The sequence below is a fragment of the Aegilops tauschii genome, chromosome 5 (assembly GCF_002575655.3).
Source record: "Aegilops tauschii subsp. strangulata cultivar AL8/78 chromosome 5, Aet v6.0, whole genome shotgun sequence".
Lineage (NCBI taxonomy): Eukaryota > Viridiplantae > Streptophyta > Magnoliopsida > Poales > Poaceae > Aegilops > Aegilops tauschii.
In genome coordinates, this window is record NC_053039.3 from 95434073 (window position 1) to 95457640 (window position 23568).

The 23568-nt window shown below is 46.2% G+C and overlaps 1 protein-coding gene across 1 annotated transcript; it reads right to left on the reverse strand.

Moving 5' to 3' along the window:
* Window positions 1–7067: 7067 nt before the first annotated feature.
* Window positions 7068–9709, reverse strand: LOC109750286 (expansin-B3). Its single transcript, XM_020309248.4, has 5 exons — window positions 9414–9709; window positions 8593–9265; window positions 8371–8480; window positions 8009–8193; window positions 7068–7706 (listed from the first exon to the last, which is right to left on the reverse strand). The coding sequence occupies exons 2-5, from the start codon at window positions 8873–8875 to the stop codon at window positions 7241–7243; spliced, it is 1044 nt and encodes a 347-aa protein (XP_020164837.1). The 5' UTR covers window positions 8876–9265; window positions 9414–9709; the 3' UTR covers window positions 7068–7240.
* Window positions 9710–23568: the final 13859 nt, after the last annotated feature.

The following is a 23568-nucleotide window of genomic DNA, read 5'->3' on the forward strand; positions in this document are numbered from 1 at the left end:
TATCAGGTTGAAGCTTTTCACATAAGCATCGCAGCCCCAAACTTTAAGAAACGACAACTTAGGTTTCTTGCCAAACCACAGTTCATATGGTGTCATCTCAACGGATTTAGAGGGTACCCTATTTAACGTGAATGCAGTCGTCTCTAAAGCATAACCCCAAAACGATAGCGGTAAATCAGTAAGAGACATCATAGATCGCACCATATCTAATAAAGTACGATTACGATGTTCGGACACACCATTACGTTGTGGTGTTCCAGGTGGCGTGAGTTGCGAAACTATTCCACATTGTTTCAAATGAAGATCAAACTCATAACTCAAATATTCACCTCCACGATCAGATCGCAGAAACTTTATTTTCTTGTTACAATGATTTTCCACTTCACTCTGAAATTCTTTGAACTTTTCAAATGTTTCAGACTTATGTTTCATCAAGTAGATATACCCATATCTGCTCAAATCATCTGTGAAGGTCAGAAAATAATGATACCCGCCGCGAGCCTCCACACTCATAGGACCGCATACATCAGTATGTATTATTTCCAATAAGTCAGTTGCTCGCTCCATCGTTCCGGAGAACGGAGTCTTAGTCATCTTGCCCATGAGGCATGGTTTGCAAGCATCAAGTAATTCATAATCAACTGATTCCAAAATCCCATCAGCATGGAGTTTCTTCATGCGCTTTACACCAATATGACCTAAACGGCAGTGCCACAAATAACTTGCACTATCATTATTAACCTTGCATCTTTTGGCTTCAATATTATGAATATGTGTATCACTACTATTGAGATTCAACAAAAATAGACCACTCATGAAAGGTGCATGACCATAAAAGATATTACTCATATAAATAGAACAACCATTATTCTCCGATTTAAATTAATAATCGTCTCGCATCAAACAAGATCCAGATATAATGTTCATGCTCAACACTGGCACCAAATAATAACTATTCAGGTCTAAAACTAATCCCGACGGTAGATGTAGAGGTAGCGTGCCGACCGCGATCACATCGACTTTGGAACCATTTCCCACGCGCATCGTCACCTCGTCCTTAGCCAATCTTCGTTTAATCCGTAGCCCCTGTTTCGAGTTGCAAATATGAGCAACAAAACCAGTATCAAATACCCAGGCGCTACTATGAGCATTAGTAAGGTACGCATCAATAACATGTATATCAAATATACCTTTCACTTTGCCATCCTTCTTATCCGCCAAATACTTGGGGCAGTTCCGCTTCCAGTGACCAGTCCCTTTGCAGTAGAAGCACTCAGTCTCAGGCTTAGGTCCAGACTTGGGATTCTTCACTTGAGCAGCAACTTGCTTGCCGTTCTCCTTGAAGTTCCCCTTCTTCCCTTTGCCATTTTTCTTGAAACTAGTGGTCTTGTTAACCATCAACACTGGATGCTCCTTCTTGATTTCTACCTCTGCAGCCTTTAGCATTGCGAAGAGCTCGGGAATTGTCTTATCCATCCCTTGCATATTATAGTTCATCACGAAGCTTTTGTAGCTTGGTCGCAGTGATTGAAGAACTCTGTCAATGACACTATCATCAGGAAGATTAACTCCCAGTTGAGTCAAGTGGTTGTGGTACCCAGACATTCTGAGTATATGTTTACTGACAGAACTATTCTCCTCCATCTTGCAGCTATAGAACTTATTAGAGACTTCATATCTCTCAATGCGGGCATTTGCTTGAAATATTAACTTCAACTCTTGGAACATATCATGTGCTCCATGACGTTCAAAATGTCTTTGAAGTCTCGATTCTAAGCCGTAAAGCATGGCACACTAAACTATCAAGTAGTCATCACCTTTGCTTTTCCAGACGTTCATAACGTCCGGAGTTGCTCCTGCAGCGGGTCTTGCACCTAGCGGTGCTTCAAGGACGCAATTCTTCTATGTAGCAATGAGGATAATCCTTAAGTGACGGACCCAGTCCGTGTAGTTGCTACCATCATCTTTCAACTTAGCTTTCTCTAGGAACGCATTAAAATTCAAGGGAACGGTAGCACAGTCCGTTGATCTACAACAACATAGACATGCAAAATACTATCAGGTACTAAGTTCATGATAAATTAATGTTCAATTAATCATATTACTTAATAACTCCCACTTAGATAGACATCCCTCTAAGCATCTAAATGATCACGTGATCCATATCAACTAAACCATGTCCGATCATCACGTGAGATGGAGTAGTTTTTAATGGTGAACATCACTATGTTGATCATATCTACTATATGATTCACGCTCGACCTTTCGGTCTCAGTGTTCCGAGGCCATATCTGCATATGCTAGGCTCGTCAAGTTTAACCCGAGTATTCTGCGTGTGCAAAACTGGCTTGCACCCGTTGTATGTGAACGTAGAGCTTATCACACCCGATCATCACGTGGTGTCTCAGCACGACGAACTGTCGCAATGGTGCATACTCAGGGAGAACACTTGTACCTTGAAATTTAGTGAGAGATCATCTTATAATGCTACCACTGTACTAAGCAAAATAAGATGCATAAAGGATAAACATCACATGAAATCAATATAAGTGATATGATATGGCCATCATCATCTTGTGCCTTTGATCTCCATCTCCAAAGCACCGTCATGATCTCCATCGTCACCGGCTTGACACCTTCGCTACCGCTTAGTGATAAAGTAAAGCAATTACATGGCGATTGCATTTCATACAATAAAGTAACAACCATAAGTCTCCTGCCAGTTGCCGATAACTTTTACAAAACATGATCATCTCATACAACAATTTATATCTCATCACGTCTTGACCATATCACATCACAACATGCCCTGCAAAAACAAGTTAGACGTCCTCTACTTTGTTGTTACAAGTTTTACGTGGCTGCTACGGACTTCTAGCAAGAACCGTTCTTACCTACGCATCAAAACCACAACGATTTTCGTCAAGTGTGCTATTTTAACCTTCAACAAGGACCGGGCATAGTCAAACTCGATTCAACTAAAGTTGGAGAAACAGACACCCGCCAGCCACCTATGTGCGAAGCACGTCGGTTGAACCAGTCTCATGAACGCGGTCATGTAATGTCGGTCCGGGCCGCTTCATCCAACAATACCGCCGAATCAAAGTAAGACGTTGGTGGTAAGCAGTATGACTATTATCGCCCACAACTCTTTGTGTTCTACTCGTGCATATAACATCTACGCATAGACCTAGCTCTGATACCACTGTTGGGGAACTTAGTATTTCAAAAAAAAAATCCTACGATCGTGCAAGATCTATCTAGGAGATGCATAGCAACGAGACGGGAGAGTGTGTACACGTACCCTCGTAGAGCGAAAGCAGAAGCGTTTAGTAACGCGGTTGATGTAGTCGAACATCTTCACGATCCAACCGATCCAGGTACGGCACCTCCGTGTTCAGCACATGTTCAGCACGGTGACGTCCCTCGAGCTCTTGATCCAGTTGAGGACGAGGGAGAGTTCCGTCAGCACGACGGCGTGGTGACGGTGATGATGATGTTACTGGCGCAGGGCTTCGCCTAAGCACTACGACGATATGACCGAGGTGTTAAACTGTGGAGGGGGCACCGCACACGGCTTAAGATATTGTCTGTTATGCTATTGGGGTGCCCCCTGGCCACATATATAAAGGAGGGAGGGAGAGAGGAGGCCGACCAGGTTGGGCGCGCCAGGGGGAGTCCTACTTGGACTCCTAGTCCAAGTAGGATTCGCCCACCCACCCCTTTTCTTTTCTTCCACCGGAGGGAAAGGAAGGAGGGGAGAAGGAGAAGGAAGGAGGGGGGCGCGCCCCCACCCCTTGTCCAAATCAGTTTGGGCAGGGGGGAGGCGCGCGCCACCTCATGGCCCTTATTCCCTCTCTCCACTAAAGCCCACTAAGGCCCATTAACTTCCCCGGGGGTTCCGGTAACCCCTCGGTACTCCGGAAAAATACCCGGATCACTTGGAACCATTCCGATGTTCGAATATAAACTTCCAATATATGAATCTTTACCTCTCGACCATTTCAAGACTCCTCGTCATATCTGTGATATCATCTGGGACTCCGAACAAACTTCGGTCATCAAACCACATAACTCATAATACAAATCGTCATCGAACATTAAGCGTGCGGACCCTACGGGTTCGAGAACTATGTAGACATGACTGAGACACATCTCCAGTCAATAACCAATAGTGGAACCTGGATGCTCATATTGGCTCCTACATATTCTACGATGATCTTTATCGGTCAAACCGCATAACAACATACTTCATTCCCTTTGTCATCGGTATGTTACTTGCCTGAGATTCGATCGCCAGTATCATCATACCTAGTTCAATCTCGTTACCGGCAAGTCTCTTTACTCGTTCCGTAATGCATCATCCCGCAACTAACTCATTTGTCACATTGCCTGCAAGGCTTATAGTGATGTGCATTACCGAGAGGGCCCAGAGATACCTCTCCGATATAGGGAGTGACAAATCCTAATCTTGATCTATGCTAACCCAAAAAACACCTTCGGAGACACCTGTAGAGCATCTTTATAATCACCCAGTTACGTTGTGATGTTTGATAGAACACAAGGTGTTCCTCCGGTATTTGGGAGTTGCATAATCTCATAGTCAGAGGAACATGTATAAGTCATGAAGAAAGCAATAGCAATAGAACTAAACAATCATTATGCTAACTAACGGATGGGTCTTGTCCATCACATCATTATCCTAATGATGTGAACCTGTTCATCAAATGACAACACATGTCTGTGTTTAGGAAACTTAACCATCTTTGATTAACGAGCTAGTCAAGTAGGGGCATACTAGGGACACTCTATTTTGTCTATGTATTCACACATGTACTAAGTTTCGGGTTAATACAATTCTAGCATGAATAATAAACATTTATCATGATATAAGGAAATATAAATAACAACTTTATTATTGCCTCTAGGGCATATTTCCTTCATAAGCTACCATGTTTTGGAAACCAAAATTTCTAGAAACTTCAGATGTGAACATTGCAAAAACGTGTAATTTTGCCATGTGACATGCTAAAAAAATCATAATAATTTCATGTGGACAATATGCAAATTTATAATTTTGCAATGTTTTAAAAGAAATTTTAAGAATCTGCCATGACAATTGACTATATGTGGGCTGCAGCATCTCCTAGTTCTGGGCTTTAGATTTCCCTAAAGAAAATCTAGCCAGATCCTGATGAGTGCCTGATCCTGAATGCTCTTCTGTTTCCGGCCCCCTCCCCCATTCCCCTCGAAAAAAGGTCTGTCCTCCAACAAGACACGGACAACACGCATTCCAAGAAGACTGTTTTCATTATGCATGTGATTTTGTTAATGCTAGATTTGAGCACTGTAACAGGGAAGCAAATAAAGTAGCTCATGAGCTTGCTAGATTAGTCAGATTTTCTTTGACTTCTGATCGGTTTGAGGAGCCTTTAAATGAAATTGTAATGTTCCTCTAAAACGATGTACTACTTATTACAAATGAATAAAGTTGGAGTTTGTTTTCAAAAAAGACACGGACAACACGTTGGTTTTGATTTTTTTCATCGGATCGCCGACCCGGTCCGGTTTTTATGCGTGCATTGGAGCTTTATGGGTCCCATGTGCCACATGGGCTAGGTCTAGCCAGCCAGTGCATGGGCCCACCATCCAAGCTCTAGCTAGCCTGCTGTCTATCGATGTTTGGGTATGCCACATACCCCAGACTGTGTATCGGCGCAACTGACGTATTCTTAAAAAAGAACATCCTACCCTTTATTACGACGGTATGAAGAGATCTCCTCCGTTGATGTTTTTAGGGATTGTACCGAAGCAAAAGTGTTTTGAAAAACAGTTTTGCTAAGTCCCAGTTGTCTGAGACTTTATTATGTCTTAGTCGATACTATCTTACTTTGATTTTGCATGGAGATTCGTGCAAAAAAATCTTTTTAGTTTTCCTTTTTTCTTCTTACATACTATATCATTTGACTTAGATTTGGTTAAGTCTCAGTTGACTGAAACCTAGCCACACCCTGTAAAAAATCATCACACATAGTCGATCTTTTCTAATTTCTTTTGAGAGATACTGCTTTGTCTCATCCTTCCACACAACTTTTCAATATTGAAGTTTCCTGTATCCAGAATCATACTAGGTGATTGAAAAATCTAGCGGAAAAAAATACCTCCGCTAAAAGCGGATCGTAGCGAGGCGAGGAGGCTTCCCTTTGTGCTCCGCCAGCGCCGCCATTGGTTCCCTCTTCCTCCGTCAGCCGCTCCAGCGACGGGAGGGGGGGGCCTCGGATCTGTGCATCGGTTGTGTTCACAGTAGGGCTAGGGTTGAGGGAGACGTTGCCGAGTCCGTTGCGGCGGTGTCGCATCTGAATAAGTTTTCTCGGGCTTCGTACACGGTCCGGCGTGGCTCTTTCCTGCGTCTAGGAGCCAGCGAGGTTGGGGATCCCCGGATGTCATTGAGGTCGCAGGCTATGGTGTCTCAAGGTCGATCGGCACTGGTCGGGCAAGTCCTCGGGTGGTTGGTGGTTTTGCAGAGATGGAGCTTCTTCTTCCTCCTTGTCGGTATGATCTACTGTTGTTGTTCATCCTTTTTCTTTGTGCTAATGCTGGAGGGATGTTCTGCTTTGCCAGGGCAGTTTCCCTGGCCGTGGCGCCGGAACCGGATCCTAGTTCTCTTCCAACCAGAAGGGGCAGCACATATGGCGGTATTCAAAGCCACTGATGACGAAGGCTGGTGCAGACTTGTTGGATACACAGGTGTGTCCTTGTTTTTTTGGCGCCGGAGCAAAGAAAAGGCGGAGCAGTGTGGCGATTATGATGTTGTGGTTGAAGATGATGTCCTGCTTCTCGTTTTAGATTCTTTTGTTGTAGGGGTCTTTCGCAAGGTTCAGGGGTGACGACACAGAGCTCCAAAGATCTTCCTATTTTTCTAGTTGTGTTAGGGTGCTCTTTGTTATTTTGCTTAATCATGATTGTGTTAGCGTGTGCTTGTACGGTTGAAGATTATGTATTGTTTCGTGATACGAATACAAGCATACTTTCTCAAACAAACAAAAAATCATACCAGGTGACAAAAATACGAGGCAACTATCTTAATGCAGTGAATCACAAGTGATCGTTGCATCGAACGAGCCTAATGCAGGCATCTAAACACGAGCTTTCTTTCCTACTCACATACTACTACAACACAGACAGCCAAACTCCAGGTTCAATCTTTTGTTTCTTCTTCCTGCGGTGCAGGTGCAGATGATCACACGGCCAGTATCGAACGTACACAAGGCCACACATACGTAAGCGCGGCCGAATACATCATAGGTAGAACAAGACGACGACGGCTGGCGGCACCGGATGTGACAAGCGACATCGGCAACGTCTCATCGAACTGGACCAGGGATCTGTAGGCGGCATTGGGCTGCCAGTAGGCCGGGATGACCTGGTCGGCGACGAGCGACCTGCCGGACTCGTCGGTGACGCGCAGCGAGAAGGGCCCCTGCAGCGGGCGGAGCCTGTCCAGGCGCCAGATGGATCCCCACGACTCCCTCATCGGCGTCCAGTACCCCGTCGGCGCCCTGTCCGGCAGCCGCGACTCCATTATGTCCACCTGCGACACGTCGCCGGCGCCGTCCTCGTACTCCACCAGGATCGCCAGGTAGTTGGGGTTGGACCCGTGCTGCACCCGGAACGTCACCGTTAGCCCCGGGTACTGGCAGGGCACCCTGCATTGCAATGTACGTCATTCCCGGTATCTATCAGTGTGTCACCACACGAGCAACCAAGAAACACAAACAAAAAGCAGTATGCCTGCCACTAGATTATGGATCTTTAATACCGTAAAGTTAGGATGTGCAAAATGGTTCTTTCTGTTGACAATTAGCGAGACGAAAGTGCAGGCAAAGCACAGAATTTGCTTTTGTAGCAAGGAAAGTAGCCAATGGTGGACAAGGAAAGACGGATGCCATGTCGGTTAAAGTTAATCTCATGATGAGATTAAGTAAGATAAGATGGTGGAGCTAGCTACCTCTTGAACTGCATGTCGATGATGCCGGCGTGGCGGAGCTCGTCGTGGCGGCCGTACTTGGCCATGGCGCCGAAGGCGGTGCCGCTGAGGTCGAAGTGGTAGCGAGAGACCGGGTAGTAGTTCATGTCCGTGATGATCACCGTCTCCGGGATGCCGGAGCAGGCACGATGGGCCACGCACCTGATCTGCATTGCATTTGCATTGCACGCAACAATCCAAGATCCGTGGAATAAAATTACATCAATCACAGGCTGTCTGGGGAAAGAAATCGTACTACTACTAAACGACAACGTCCGCATGTTACTGTGAAAAGTAAGTATCAAGCCACTGCAACGCCGGCGACAGACATCAGTTATGCTAACCTGGTAGCATGAGCCGCACCCCTTGCCGTCCTTGAAGATCGGCTGGTTGCCGCACGACGTCATTGACGAGAAAGGCGGCCAGTTCACGTTCTTGAACCCGCAAGCACCACCTGCATCCCATCCGTGATTTGGTACGTATTTATTGAAAACAAGAACCGCAATCAGCAGCATTCAGCAATGCAATTGGAATTGGAATCCACACAGACATGATAGCAGTCGTACCGTTGTCGTAGGGGCCGGCGCCATTGGGAGCGCCGTACCAGGTGGCCCGGGCATCGAGCCAGCCCTCGTCGGAGCTGGAGTTGGAGGCGGGGATATTGGACGCAGGGACGTTGGTGGCGGGGACATTGGTGGTGGGGACATTGGTGGTGGGTGCAGGTGGTGGAGGTGGGTAACAGAATAGATCAGGCAGATAACCGCAGCCGCAGCATCCATGGGGATGGGCAGCGACCAGGAAGAACAGAGCAACCACACGGGCACGGGCAAAGGAGAAGGATGCTGCCATCGCTCCGCCGCTGGTCTGCTGTGGCGAATGCCGTACTCCAGTGGAGGGAAGGAATCCAACTGAAGCGCCGTCTTGTGCTTGTGGAAGGAAGGAATAGAGAAGTGGGCCAACAGCCGTGATTCCTCCCCTCCCCTCCCGTTCAGACGGCGACGCCGCAGACGAGGACGACCGGAAGCTGTGACAGGGACGCCGTCCGTCGTAGGATAGGAGCTATGCCACTGCCAGCCCAGGTCCCCAGCTCCGGCCGCGTCGCCGGCGCATCAGATCCGGCCAAAACCTTGGCCTACGCGGTCGCGGAGACAGAGAGCACGAGCTTCGGAAGCCACACGGCCGTGTAGGAGGATGCCGCAGATGGCCTCTCCCATCTCCACCCCAGGTCCAGCCTCTTCACTGCACAAGAGCAAGAAAGATCCAGGAGGAGGATTCCTATCCTCAGTAAGAACACACACACAGTATATCCAACCATATCCTTGAGCTTGAGGGGAAGAAAAGAGAAGAGGTAACTCTGTATGTCAAAGAGACGGTAATAAATACTCGCCTTCTTCACCAGTCTGAGCAGTGCAGCGTAGCGCAGCGCATAGAAGCAGATCGATGTGAGACTCCGGCGAGAGCGAGACCAGAGTACCAGACTGGTGGGTGGTCACGGAGCTGTAGACAATGAATGGGGAAGGGGCCGACACCGGGGGACCTGGGTGGCTGGGTACGAAGGCACTTCCGTCGACGGGGGGGCTAGTGGGAATGGAAGGGTCCCGGCGGCGGCGGAAGGTCGCTGAAGAAATGGCAGAGGCGGAGCCGACCTGCCCGAGGATTTTGAGAGTGGGACTGTGGAAGTCAGATATTTTTTTTAGGGGAAGTCAGAGATGAGGACGTTCCAAGCACTGGGCTTCTCCTCTCTCTTTCTTTTTTGAGAATCAGCACTAGTGGGCTTTGATGCAGCAAAGCAAACAAATATTTATTCTTGGCCCAACACGTCCGAAGCCCGATATGCTCTTCAAATAGCTGACCCATGACTCGCCAAATATTTTTGAGCCCTAAATTTTGTAGATAATGTCTGGGTTCTCTTGATTTTGTTGGAGCAAATTAAATACTCCCTCCTTGGCACAATATAGTTAGTGCCCATTGGATTCCGTGAAAAAGCAAATTTCACTAACTTTGAGCAAGTTAAATGAGGAAATCATATGTATCTACAATATCAAATGTGTACCATATGAAAATATACGTCATGATGGTATTGACTTGGTATTCGAGATGTTGATATTCTTTTATATAAGTTTGGTCAAAATTTACACGGTTTGACTTGAAAATAATATTATATGCTCTATATTTTGGTTAGGAGGGACTATTTGCCAACTTGGCTATGTGTTTCACTGAGTTCACACTTTGTGATATACTCTCTCCGTTCCTTTATATAAGGTGTATTTGTTTTTTTATAAAATTTCATAATGTAAAATACATTTCTTCAAATTCCTTGTAATTCCCTTGTTAGCCATTCAGAAAAAGGGAAAGTATCTCTTTCTTTATTGTATGTATCTCTTCTTGTAGCAAAAGAAGGAAAACATCTCTCTATCGATTGCATGTATCTTTTTCTTTTCTGGACTAACTGATTTACTTGCCACTAACCAACACATTTGCCAAGGATAATTTCGTCATAACATGTCTATAATTATGTGGCTTGGTCACCGTGCTGAAAATAATATACCTTACATAAAGAAACGAAGTGAGCTGAAAGCACAAGTGCTCCCTGGGTGATTTTGGTAATTAATGCCAACATATCTCTTGTTGGACTAATGTTTTCATCTAGTATGTTTCAGATAAGTTCAACAATGGAGTGGCATGGACTAGAGGATGTGGAACCCCTTCAAGATGATGAGGACAAAGGATTGGCTCAAGCTCAAAGCTCAGGACTCTACATTTTCTATTTTAGTGATCCAAGATCACATTGAGTCCATATGAAAGCCAATACTATTAAAAGGGGATGAGGTGTTGCTTAATAGCTTGCTTGCTCAAAGTGCTTAGTGATATGCTCCAAAAACCCTCAACCACTTTCTCACATCCACATATGTCCCAAACCAAAAGTCAAACTCGGCCCCATCGAAACTTTCTATCCGGCGCCACCAAGTTCTGTTGACACAGCCACTGCCAGAAACCCTAACAGATTCAGTCTCACCGATGGGATCTTGGTCTCACCGAGATGGGCTTGCAAACTCTCTGTTGCCTATTGCAATCATTTCGGTCCCACCGAAATATGCAATCGGTCTCACCGAGTTTGATTGGCCATCTCTCAGTTTCACTTATTACCCAAATCGGTCCCACTGAGTTTGTGTAATCGGTCAAACCAAGATAAGGCTTTACCCTAACCCTAGCACATCGGTCCTACCGAGTTGATCATATCGGTCCCACCAAAATGCCTAACGGTCACATTATGAACTAAATCGGTCTAACCGAGTATTCTGATTCGGTCCCGCTGAGTTTGGTAAATTGTGTGTAACGGTTAGATTTTATGTGGAGGCTATATATACCCCTCCACCCACTCTTCATTCGTGGAGAAAGCCATCAGAACATGCCTACACTTCCATCATACATTTTCTGAGAGAGAACCACCTACACTTGTGTTGAGGTCAAGATATTCCATTCCAACCACATAAATCTTGATCTCTAGCCTTCCCCAAGCTGCTTTCCACTCAAATCATTTTCCACCAAATCCAATCCTATGAGAAAGAGTTGAGTGTTGGAGAGACTATCATTTGAAGCACAAGAGCAAAGAGTTCATCATCAACACACGGTCTATTACCTTTTGGAGAGTGGTGTCTCCTAGATTGGTTAGGTGTCACTTGGGAGCCTCCGTCAAGATTGTGGAGTTGAACCAAGGAGTTTGTACGGGCAAGGAGATCGCCTACTTCGTGAAGATCTACCCTAGTGAGGCAAGTCCTTCATGGGCGATGGCCATGGTGGGATAGACAAGGTTGCTTCTTCATGGGTGGAGCCCTTCGTGGACTCGCGCAACCGTTACCCTTCGTGGGTTGAAGTCTCCATCAACGTGGATGTACGATAGCACCACCTATCGGAACCACGCCAAAAATCTCCGTGTCTCCAATTGCGTTTGCACACTCCAATCCCATCCCTTTACATTCTTGCAAAGTTGCATGCTTTACTTTCCGCTGCCCATATACTCTTGTCATGCTTGCTTGATATGTATTGTGAAATGTTTAAACATGTGCTAAAGCTCCACCTCAACTTGAAGAAATTAAAAACTGCCACTTTTCTTTGCTAAGAGTCTATTCACCCCCTCTAGACACCTCTTCTCGATTCTTTCATGAGCATAATAGATCTTTTTTTGCATGGTAATACGTGTCTCATTCATATCATGAAGAACAAAGTACAAGTCACGTAAAGACCGACATGACAAAACTAAAAAGATAGCAGAACATCTCTGAGCTTGACACCAATGCCCATCACCTACCTCTGGCACCAGCACAACATCCACCAAAGAAAAGAATGACGGATCACCTCCTCACCCGAGCTCGACGCGGCTCCATCGCTGATATGCAGCTTTGCGGACCTCCAAGGTAGTTCACCAAAAGTGAAGCCATTGCCATTGAACGAATCAGACCGGGGCAACACCCTAGACACGCCATCAAACTCCAGATCTGGCACCCCCACGACTAAGACGCCGAAGAAGAAAACCATACCTGTCGTCCATGAACCACCAACCCAGCACACATTCCGTCTTCCAGATGTCGTCGATGCAGACCATACTCTGCATCCGCTCCTGGACTACCTCCCAAGCTCCGCGCCTCCACTGGAGCAAACGCCGTCGCAACGGTGGAGCCCGAGGACACAGGTCCACCATGAGGATGCCGCCGCCACCACGCCATCCTTACTTGAACAGACTGGTTTCCAAATCCATCCCCAACCATAGGGCAGATGGCCTCGTCAGGGATGGATCCGAAGAATCTTTATTCAGCGTCGTGATCATTGCACCGAAGCCAAGACGATGAACAACCTAAAAACCTAGACTACAAGGGAGTAAAAATGATCCATGCACGTGGATCCAACGACCCCCCTACCACCGACGGCAGAGGTCGTCGGTGGAGGGGAGCCGCCGAAGGACGGTGCTGAAAGATGGCCTCTCCTGGCGGCGGCTAGGGTTCCAGCCGCCAAGGAGAGAAAACTCAATCGATACAGCAGTTGGTACTAGGGAGCATAATAGATAAGTTCACTCGAAGGTACATGATAGAAAGTAGAGAAGTTCCTGCTACGAACGTGTCATTCCAAGTCGTTATGCATATACCTCCCGTCCATAAATCAAGACGTATATTTTTAGTCAAAAGTCAACGTAGTGTAACTTTGACCAATTTGTAGACAACAAGTATATTTTCGAAATAGAGTGAGGTGTTTTGATGAATATCTCACAACACGCTTCGCCTCTAGGGTTAAGCAACTCCGCCGGGGGGGGGGGGGGGGGGGGCGCCGCGGCCGCATTCCATCTTTACCGTGTAGGACGACACTGTTACTATACATGACTTTGGGCGGCGGGATGGCCTTCTTGCGACGCAGTTCGCCCATGGATCTCGAGGAGATCATGGCTTGGAGGAAACCGATGCTGGGAAGTTTCCAAACGGGGAACAGGACTTTGATCCGGGGAAGGAAAAGCAAGGCCGAGGTGCGCATAAAATGCATCATCGGGATCTAAGGGAGTGCAACCAAACCATAAATATATAAATTTGCCATGTGACACGTTGAAGAAATCATAAAATTTTCATGGCAGCATTATGCAAAATTATAATCTTGTAAACTTAAAAAAAAGTATTAGGAATCTACCATGACAATTAACTATATGTGGGCTGCAACATCTCCTTAGTCCTGGGCTTTAGGGCATCTCCAACGCTGACCCTCAAACCGCCTGCACCCGTCCGGATCGCGTGGCCCAGACGTGTTGTGCCATCCAACGCGGGCATGTATCGTTCGCTCGCTGTCCAGGTGCATTTTTTCCGGTAAAACCGGAAACAAACTATGGGGGGTGGGGGGCTTTGCGGGCGTCTGTACCACTGCCCCGCCCGTGTCTAACTACCCTGGCCCACCAAAAAACCTCTCCCTCGCCCACGCGCACTTATCGTAAGGCGTCAGCTGCCCGCATTCGTGCCGCTCGAGAGCGGCTGCTCCGCATTGACGCTGACGTAGAACGGACGCGACCTCTCAATGCCGGCATTGAAGCGTCACGCCAGCTGAGAGAGAGCCGCCTACTGCATGCTTGGCTGAACACGCCTCCCGCCGCATTCAAATGGCCACTGACTGCGCACTGATGACCCACAAGTATAGAGGATAAATCGTAGTCATTCGATAAATAAGAGTGTCAAACCCAATGAGGAATTAAAGAATTGATAAGCGGTTTTCAGCAAGGCATTCTCTATAAGTGTTGCAGAGTAGTAGTAACAGATAGTTTGATAGTAAGATAATTCATAGCAAGTAATAAGTAACAATAGTAATAAAGTGCAGCAAGGTGACCCAATCTTTTTTGTTGCAAAGGACAAGCCAAAAGTACTTCGTATAATGAGCAAATCGTTCTCGAGGGCACATGAGAATTGCGCCTAGGTACTTTCATCGTGATTAGTTGATCCAGGTTCACTACTTTGATAAGTTGTTATGTGGTGGACCGGTGCTAAGGTGTTGTTCTTACTTGAACTACCAACCTACTTATGATTATCCCCTCTCGTAAGCATCCGTGACTACGAAATAAGATTAAGATAAATCTAATCATAACATGAAACATATGGATCCAACTCAGCCCCTTACGGAAGGAACATTCATATTTGTGGCCCTAACTTGAACCCACTACTCATATTTACCTATAACTTTTTGATGTGCTCAAATTTTCCCCTAAAAAGCATTTTAGGTCGCAAGTATGCCCTTCCATCTGGTCAAAGTTGTCTGACCAAAACTTTGAAAATTCATAACAAATCCATATGAACTCGGAAGAATGCAAAACAAGATATCAAAATGTTCATAAAACATAACCTATATGCACGTGTCATTTATGTTCATGACAGAAGCACTCTTTAAAGCTTTTTAGGGTTTATAACATTAAAACACTATTTAGGGTGGATGCAAATAAATGCATATGTAGGTGATGAGCGTAAATGACATGCGCGTATATGTGGTATTTTTATGAACATTTTGATATCTTATTTGCATTCTTCTGAGTTTATATGAATCTATACCAATATAAAAAGACCCAAAGGGCAGCTCCAATTAATCTCGGTCATCAAATCATGTCAATCCAACGACCTAGACTGCTTCAATATCGAGCGCTCAAAATGTTTAGCGTGCAGTTAATTTCATGCCAAATATAGTGCTAATCACATAATAACACACAAATAATATCCTACTTAATATCCGCATGCACTTAATATACTTCCAAATTAACATGCATTGCATGTACACATTGACTAGTTTATTATGATTTTTCAAAGTTTGGGTCAAACAACTTTGACCGGTTGGAAGGGCATTCTCGTGACCTAAAATGCTTTTTAGAGGCAAATTTGAACACATGAAAAAGTTAGGGGTAAATCTTAGAGTGGACGCAAATTAGGGGCATAAATGTAGGGTTTAAGCTTCTGTCACTCTAGCAACCTATCATCTACTTACTAATCCTGTGATGCTTTCCCCTAGGCTCAAGCATGCACTACAAAAAAAGACACATCCGTGACATTTTGGGCTGAACGAATTTTTTTTGTCATACTTATGACACTTCTATGACGATAATTGTGACAAACCCATCATAGATGTGGTGGGATCCTACTTCTATGACAAAAAATCATGATAGAAAATGGGCTTTTCGTCCTGAGCGGGCCGGAGACGCAGCTGCATGACATTCTTTGGGCCGTCCATGACGGGAAAACCGTGGTAGAAGCAAGGGCGAGGAAAATATCGGGGTGTTCCCGGTTACGGTGGGTGGTCGGGGCCGAGCGATGCGCGTTTCTCTCGTACACGCACGCGCGTGGGTGCAAGGCGTTGGGCTCTAACTGAACCTGAGCGAGGCGTTGGTCTCTAACTGAACCCGAGCGATTGCACTGCAGGCTACGCGTTACTGAACCCGAGCGATCGATCGATGGCTGTTAACTGAACCCAATCGAGCGATTCCTTCGCTACTGCTGCTAACTGAAGCTGATCGATGCTGCCTCTGGATGAACAGTGAGCGTTGCTGGGGGGTTTGGATGAACAGTTCCCGGTGGGGGTGGATGAACAGGACCCCGTGGTGTTGCCTCTGGATGAACAGGACCCCGATCAATCGAGCCGGTTGGGGTTGGATGACCAGGACCCTGTGGAGGGCTGGATGAACAGGACCACCCCGTGGAGGGCAGGATGAATAGTAGACGGTGGAGGGCTGGATGAACAGTAGCCCGTGGATGGGTGGTTGAATAGGAGCCCGTGGAGAGGGCTGGTTGAACAGTAGCCGGTGGAGTAGCGGACGGTGGAGGCTGGATGACCAGGAGCCCGTGGATGAACAGTCGCAGGTGGAGGCTGAAGGAGGTCGATGGTGGATGAACAGTAGCCCGTGGAGGCTGGAGGGGGTCGACGGTGGAGATGAACAGTATCCCGTGAAGTCCCGTTTTGCGGTATGCCACACCCCTCCCGATGAACAGGACCCCCGTTTCGACCGTAGCGCTCCAACACAAGTCCGTTTCCTCCGTTTTGCGGTATGCCACACCCCTCCCGAACAACAGGACCCCCGTTTCGACCGTAGGAGGTCCGTTTCCACCGTTTTGCGGTACGCCCGAGCCCTCCCGATGAACAGGATCCCGTTTCGACCGTGGCCGGTGTAGTGACCCGACCTCAAACGGTCAAGTCTCTGTGCTTCAGTGTCATCCCTGGATCGGTAATGCTGACACACACAGTACTCGAAGGATTTATAACAGAGTAGCAATCACACACTTATTACATCGAATGTCTCAAAAGAGAACTTATTACAATAAATATGGCTTAAGGCCATCTAATACGATAACAGCAGAAGGCTTGGAAGATAAAGTGAGTCCATCAACTCCAACGGCATAGCTGAGCTGCACGGCAACGACCTAACGAACCTTACTCCTCGTCTGAAAAGTCTGCAACATAATACGTTGCAGCCCGAAAATGGGTCAGAACATGGAATATGCTGGCAATATAACACAGTAGAGCAAGAACAGAATAATGCTATCACTACATGCATATTTGGCTGGTGGAAAGCTCTATGGTTATAGTTTTTGCGAAAAGCCAATTTTTCCCTACAACAAAGGAATAAGTTTTATTTTAACTATCATGGTAGTTGAAACATCATTGAGAAGGTTCCTCCAACTCAATCCCAATTAAAGTAATTATCAACCCAACAATATTAATTTAGAGTGATGAGATACTTAGGATACTCCAAGTACTAGATACTCAAGATTGTCCATAACCGGGGACACAGCTAACCATGATTAGATTGTACACTCTGCATAGGTTTGCGCACTTTTCCCCACAAGACTCGATCGCCTCCGTTGGATTTCTCGCACTACATGGTGTTTGAGAAACGGATGACCGAGACACAGTCTTTCAGAAACATTAACTCTTTACTCCGGGTAGACCATACCAACCTACATCCCTCTACCTGTTGATCCACCTCTTCAAGAGCTCACGCAACTTACTCAACTATGCTCGAGCCTATAATAGCTTGTGGCTGCACACGGAAGTTTCTAGCATGAACATATCTCAGTTCCCTTTGAGCCTGGGTGGCGGACCTTAGGATGATCACACGGGTACTCCGGGATATCCTAGGACAACACTGGATTCTCCAGGTGCCCGACAAGCAATCCACCCAGATGTGTATTAAAGTTGCCACCTTAAGTTGAACCATTAATTAACAATCTCACATCTGTCATGGATATACTCAAACCCAATCCACGTCTACGAGCATAGCATAGCAATATAAGCAATACGTAGAAGTAACTCCCAAGGTTTGAATATAACAGGGCAATAGGTTCTACCTCATCAACTACTTCCCAACCCACATGTTAAACACATCCTAATCATGCAATGTTTGAGGATTGGAACTAATGCATAAAAACTGGGTATGAAAGAAGTATGATCAATGTGTTACTTGCCTTGCTGACGATCCGCAAAACCTAGGGACTCGTAGTAGCACGCTTCGCACTCCGGGAATTCTATCGCAAACAAACAATAGCATACATAAGCAATCAAGCAAAGACGCATGAGCAAAACTCAAGTAAGAAGAATTGACCAGAAAGTTCAACTTAAGAACTCCGGTTTGCAAAAAGAATCAAATCAAGCGGAGCAACGAAACTCAAAATGCGAAAGAAACAAGATCCGTTTACTAATCTGAACTAAAGTCAAATTTTATAGTAGAAAAATCTTGTTCAAGTTGGTTAAACAGAAAGAGGGTTTCGAGACGAAGATCTAGGCGCTTGAATCGCCTGATTCCGATAAACGAGCGAAAAGATAAACTAAAAAGAAAATCGGATCAGAAATCGCGATCGAAAATAATCGCGGAAAATCCGAGAAAAAGAAAAACTGACGAACAGGCTAATGAACGAATGTTCGCTGTCTGCGGTTAAACGGTGAAAACCGTTCGTTAAAACGAAAGTAAAATGGGCGTTCGCTAAATAACTAAACCGAAAATAAACCGAACCGGATCTATGTAAAAAAACAGATCTAGGGTTTTGAAAAAAAACCAAAACGTTTTCTCACGAAAACTGAGGCGGCTACCTCGGGTCCGGCAGGGCGGTGGCGGCAGCGCGGGCGGCGGTGGCAGGATTAGGGTTAGGGCACGGGTGGCGGCTGGGCTGGCTCGGGGCTCGGGGTCTCGGGCTTTAAAGGCCGGCCCGAGGAGTCCTGGCCGGTTACGGCCCGGAGTCGGTTCACTTTTTTTTTAAATAATTCTGACGTGCAGAAAAAGAAAGAAAATAAATACTAAACGGACTCCAAAAATCCCGAAATAAATTTTTCCCGTCCTCTAAAAATAGGCCGGACAAGGTGAACATTTATTTGGGCCTAAAATGCAGTTTTGAAAAACACATATTTTTCCTAATTCTAATAAAATAGCGAAAAACTCTGAATAAAATCTAATATTTGATTTTAATATTTTTCCTCCAATATTTCATTTATTTTGGAGAAGTCATATTATCTCCTCTCATATATTTGAATACGAAATATTTTCGGAGAGAAAAATAATTAAAACAAATAATCCTCGTTTCAATATTTGATAAAATTCAAATATGAAAACCGGGAAATCCCCAACTCTCTCCGAGGGTCCTTGAGTTGCTTAGGATTTCGAGGATTGCGAAACGAAATGCAGCAACAATATGATATGCATGAATGATCTATGTATAACATTCCAAATTGGAAATTTGGGATGTTACAGCTGGTCGAACACAAGGCCGTTTCCTCCGTTCCGCGGTACGCCAGGCCTCGTTTCCATCGGCTGTTACGTCCAAGCCCTCCCGATGAACACGACGACGCATTCCGTACGTACGTGGCCGTATTTTTTTTCTTGCACACTGGCCGCTGTACGTACGTGTACATGCTACGTGCGCGCTTCTACATCGACTAGTATGTACGTACATGTTCGCGACCATAATGACAACGCTACGTACGCTTCGACCAAGTGGGTCCCGACTGGCAGGCACTTCCTTGCCTGCGAAGATGTAGCTGGTGGGTCCCAGCAGTCATGGGGGCGAATCGTTCTTTTTGCCCAGACGCACTTCCTTGCGTGCGAAGATGTAGCTGGTAGGTCCCAGCAGTCAGGGGGAAACATTTTTTTCATGAAATACAGTTGTCCGTCCGATGGGTCCCTGCTGTCAGGTGGAGGAATAATCATTTTGCGCGTAATAAGGAGGCACTTCCTTGCGGCCGCCGTGGAACCAGCTGTCAGCCTCTCCACGTACAGTACTCTTCCGATGGAAGTCGTTCCTTGACCACGTTGACCACGCCGCGTCGAGAGCCCAGGGCGGTGGACGACGGCGAGGCCTAGGAAGGGGACGACGCGAAGCCGGGGAAGACGCGGCAGTGGAAGCCTGCGCGGAGAGGAGGACGAGGGTTCACTGGTTCGGCTGCGGTGTGAGGCTGCCGTCGCCGCAGGGCCTGGCCAGTGGTGGGAATAGTAGGGGGCGGTGAGGCCTCTGCGGCAGCACAGCCGGCCACGGGAGGCAGGAGCATGCGGCACGTGTTGGAAATATGCCCTAGAGGCAATAATAAAATGGTTATTATTATATTTCCTTGTTCATGATAATTGTCTATTGTTCATGCTATAATTGTATTAACCGGAGACCGTAATACATGTGTGAATACGTAGACCACAATATGTCCCTAGTAAGCCTCTAGTTGACTAGCTCGTTGATCAATAGATGGTTACGGTTTCCTGACCATGGACATTGGATGTCGTTGATAACGGGATCACATCATTAGGAGAATGATGTGATGGACAAGACCCAATCCTAAGCATAGCACAAGATCATGTAGTTCGTTTGCTAAAGCTTTTCTAATGTCAAGTATCATTTCCTTAGACCATGAGATTGTGCAACTCCTGGATACCGTAGGAATGCTTTGGGTGTGCCAAACGTCACAACGTAACTGGGTGGCTATAAAGGCACACTACGGGTATCTCCGAAAGTGTCTGTTGGGTTGGCACGAATCGAGACTGGGATTTGTTACTCCGTGTGACGGAAAGGTATCTCTGGGCCCACTCGGTAGGACATCATCATAATGAGCTCAATGTGACCAAAGAGTTGATCACAGGATGATGTGTTACGGAACGAGTAAAAGTGACTTGCCGTTAACAAGATTGAACAAGGTATTGGGATACCGACGATCAAATCTCGGGCAAGTAACGTACCGATTGACAAAGGGAATTTTATTCAGGATTGATTGAATCCCCGACATCGTGGTTCATCTGATGAGATCATCATGGAACATGTGGGAGCCAACATGGGTATCCAGATCCCGCTGTTGGTTATTGGCCAGAGAGCTGTCTCGGTCATGTCTGCATGATTCCCGAACCCGTAGGGTCTACACACTTAAGGTTCGGTGACGCTAGAGTTGTTATGGGAATTAGTGCGCAGTTACCGAATGTTGTTCGGAGTCCCGGATGAGATCCCGGACGTCACGAGGAGTTCCGGAGTGGTCCGGAGGTAAAGATTTATATATGGGAAGTCCTATTTTAGCCACCGGAAAATGTTCGGGATTTTTCGGTATTGTACCGGGAAGGTTCTAGAAGGTTCCAGAGTGGGGCCCACCTGCATGGGGGGACCCACATGAACGTGGGTAGTGGGGGCAAGGCCCCACACCCCTGGTCAAGGCGCACCAAGATCCCCCCTTAGAAGGAATAAGATCATATCCCGAAGGGATAAGATCAAGATCCCTAAAAAAGGGGGATAACAATCGGTGGGGAAGGGAAATGATGGGATTTCTTTCCCCCACCTTTGCCAACGCCCCAATGGACTTGGAGGGCAAGAAACCAGCCCCCTCAACCCCGATATATAGTGGGGAGGCGCATGGGAGCCGCACCCCTTCCCCTGGCGCAGCCCTCTCCCTCCCCAACACCTCCTCCTCCTCCGTAGTGGTTGGCGAAGCCCTGCCGGAGAACTGCAAGCTCCACCACCACGCCGCTGTGCTGCCGGAGCTCTCCCTCAACTTCTCCTCTCCCCTTGCTGGATCAAGAACGAGGAGAAGTCCCCGGGCTGTACGTGTGTTGAACGCGGAGGCGCCGTTGTTCGGCGCTTAGATCGGAATCAACCACGATCTGAATCGCTACGAGTACGACTCCTTCATCCGCGTTCTTGTAACGCTTCCGCATCGCGATCTTCAAGGGTATGAAGATGCACTCCCCTCTCTCTCGTTGCTAGTCTCTCCATAGATTGATCTTGGTTATGCGTAGAAATTTTTTAATTTCTGCAACGATCCCCAACAGTGGTATCAGAGCCAGGTTTATGTGTAGTTTCTATGCACGAGTAGAACACAAGTTGTTGTGGGCGTCGATTTTGTCAATTTACTTGTCGTTACTAGTCTTATCTTGATTCGGCGGCATCGTGGGATGAAACGGCCCAGACCGACCTTACACGTACGCTTACGTGAGACAGGTTCCACTGACTGACATGCACTAGTTACATAAGGTGGCTAGTGGGTGTCTGTCTCTCCCACTTTAGTCGGATCGGATTCGATGAAAAGGGTCCTTATGAAGGGTAAATAGAAATTGGCATATCACGTTGTGGTTTTGGCGTAGGTAAGAAACGTTCTTGCTAGAAACCTATAGCAGCCACGTAAAAACTTGCAACAACAATTAGAGGACATCTAACTTGTTCTTGCAGCATATGCCGTGTGATGTGATATGGCCAAAAGGATGTGATGATGTATGAGATTGATCATGTTCTTGTAATAGGAATCACGACTTGCATGTCGATGAGTATGACAACCGGCAGGAGCCATAGGAGTTGTCTTAACTTGTTATATGACCTGCGTGTCAATGAAAACGCCATGTAATTACTTTACTTTATTGCTAACTGTTAGCCATAGTAGTAGAAGTAATAGTTGGCGAGACAACTTCATGAAGACACGATGATGGAGATCATGGTGTCATGCCGGTGATGATGATGATCATGGCGCCCCGAAGATGGAGATCAAAAGGAGCAAAATGATATTGGCCATATCATGTCACTATTTGATTGCATGTGATGTTTATCATGATTTTACATCTTGTTTGCTTAGAACGGCGGTAGCATAAATAAGATGATCCCTCATAAAATTTCAAGAAAGTGTTCCCCCTAACTGTGCACCGTTGCGAAAGTTCGTTGTTTCGAAGCACCACGTGATGATCGGGTGTGATAGATTCTAACGTTCGCATACAACGGGTGTAAGCCAGATTTACACATGCAAAACACTTAGGTTGACTTGACGAGCCTAGCATGTACAGACATGGCATCAGAACACAAGAGACCGAAAGGTCGAACATGAGTCATATAGTGGATACGATCAACATGAAGATGTTCACCGATGATGACTAGTCCGTCTCACGTGATGATCGGACACGGCCTAGTTGACTCGGATCATGTATCACTTAGATGAAAAGAGGGATGTCTATCTGAGTGGGAGTTCATTAAATAATATGATTAGATGAACTTATTTATCATGAACATAGTCAAAAGGTCTTTGCAAATTATGTCGTAGCTCACGCTTTGGTTCTACTGTTTTAGATTTGTTCCTGAGAAATTTAGTTGAGAGTTGATAGTAGTAATTATGCGGACTGGGTTTGTAAACTCAGGATTGTCCTCATTGCTGCGCAGAAGGATTATGTCCTTGATGCACTGCTCAGTGTGCTGAACCTCGAGCGTCCGTTGTGGATGTTGCGAACATCTGACATACACGTTTTGATGACTACATGATAGTTCAGTGTGTAATGCTAAATGGTTTAGAATTGAGGCACCAAAGACATTTTTGAAACATCGCAGTGTTGGAAATATGCCCTAGAGGCAATAATAAAATGGATATTATTGTATTTCCTTGTTCAAGATAATTGTCTATTGTTCATGCTATAATTGTATTAACTGGAAACCGTAATACATGTGTGAATACATAGACCACAACATGTCCCTAGTAAGCCTCTAGTTGACTAGCTCGTTGATCAATAGATGGTTATGGTTTCCTGACCATGGACATTGGATGTCATTGAT

Bases quoted from the DNA above. Each gene is read 5' to 3' on its own strand.
- LOC109750286 (XM_020309248.4), bottom strand. From the start codon at position 8,875: ATGGCAGCATCCTTCTCCTTTGCCCGTGCCCGTGTGGTTGCTCTGTTC. The intron at 8,194-8,370 runs GTTAGCATAACT...AATGCAATGCAG, and splicing joins GGTGCGGCTCATGCTACCAG to ATCAGGTGCGTGGCCCATCG. The intron at 7,707-8,008 runs GTAGCTAGCTCC...ATTGCAATGCAG, and splicing joins ATCGACATGCAGTTCAAGAG to GGTGCCCTGCCAGTACCCGG.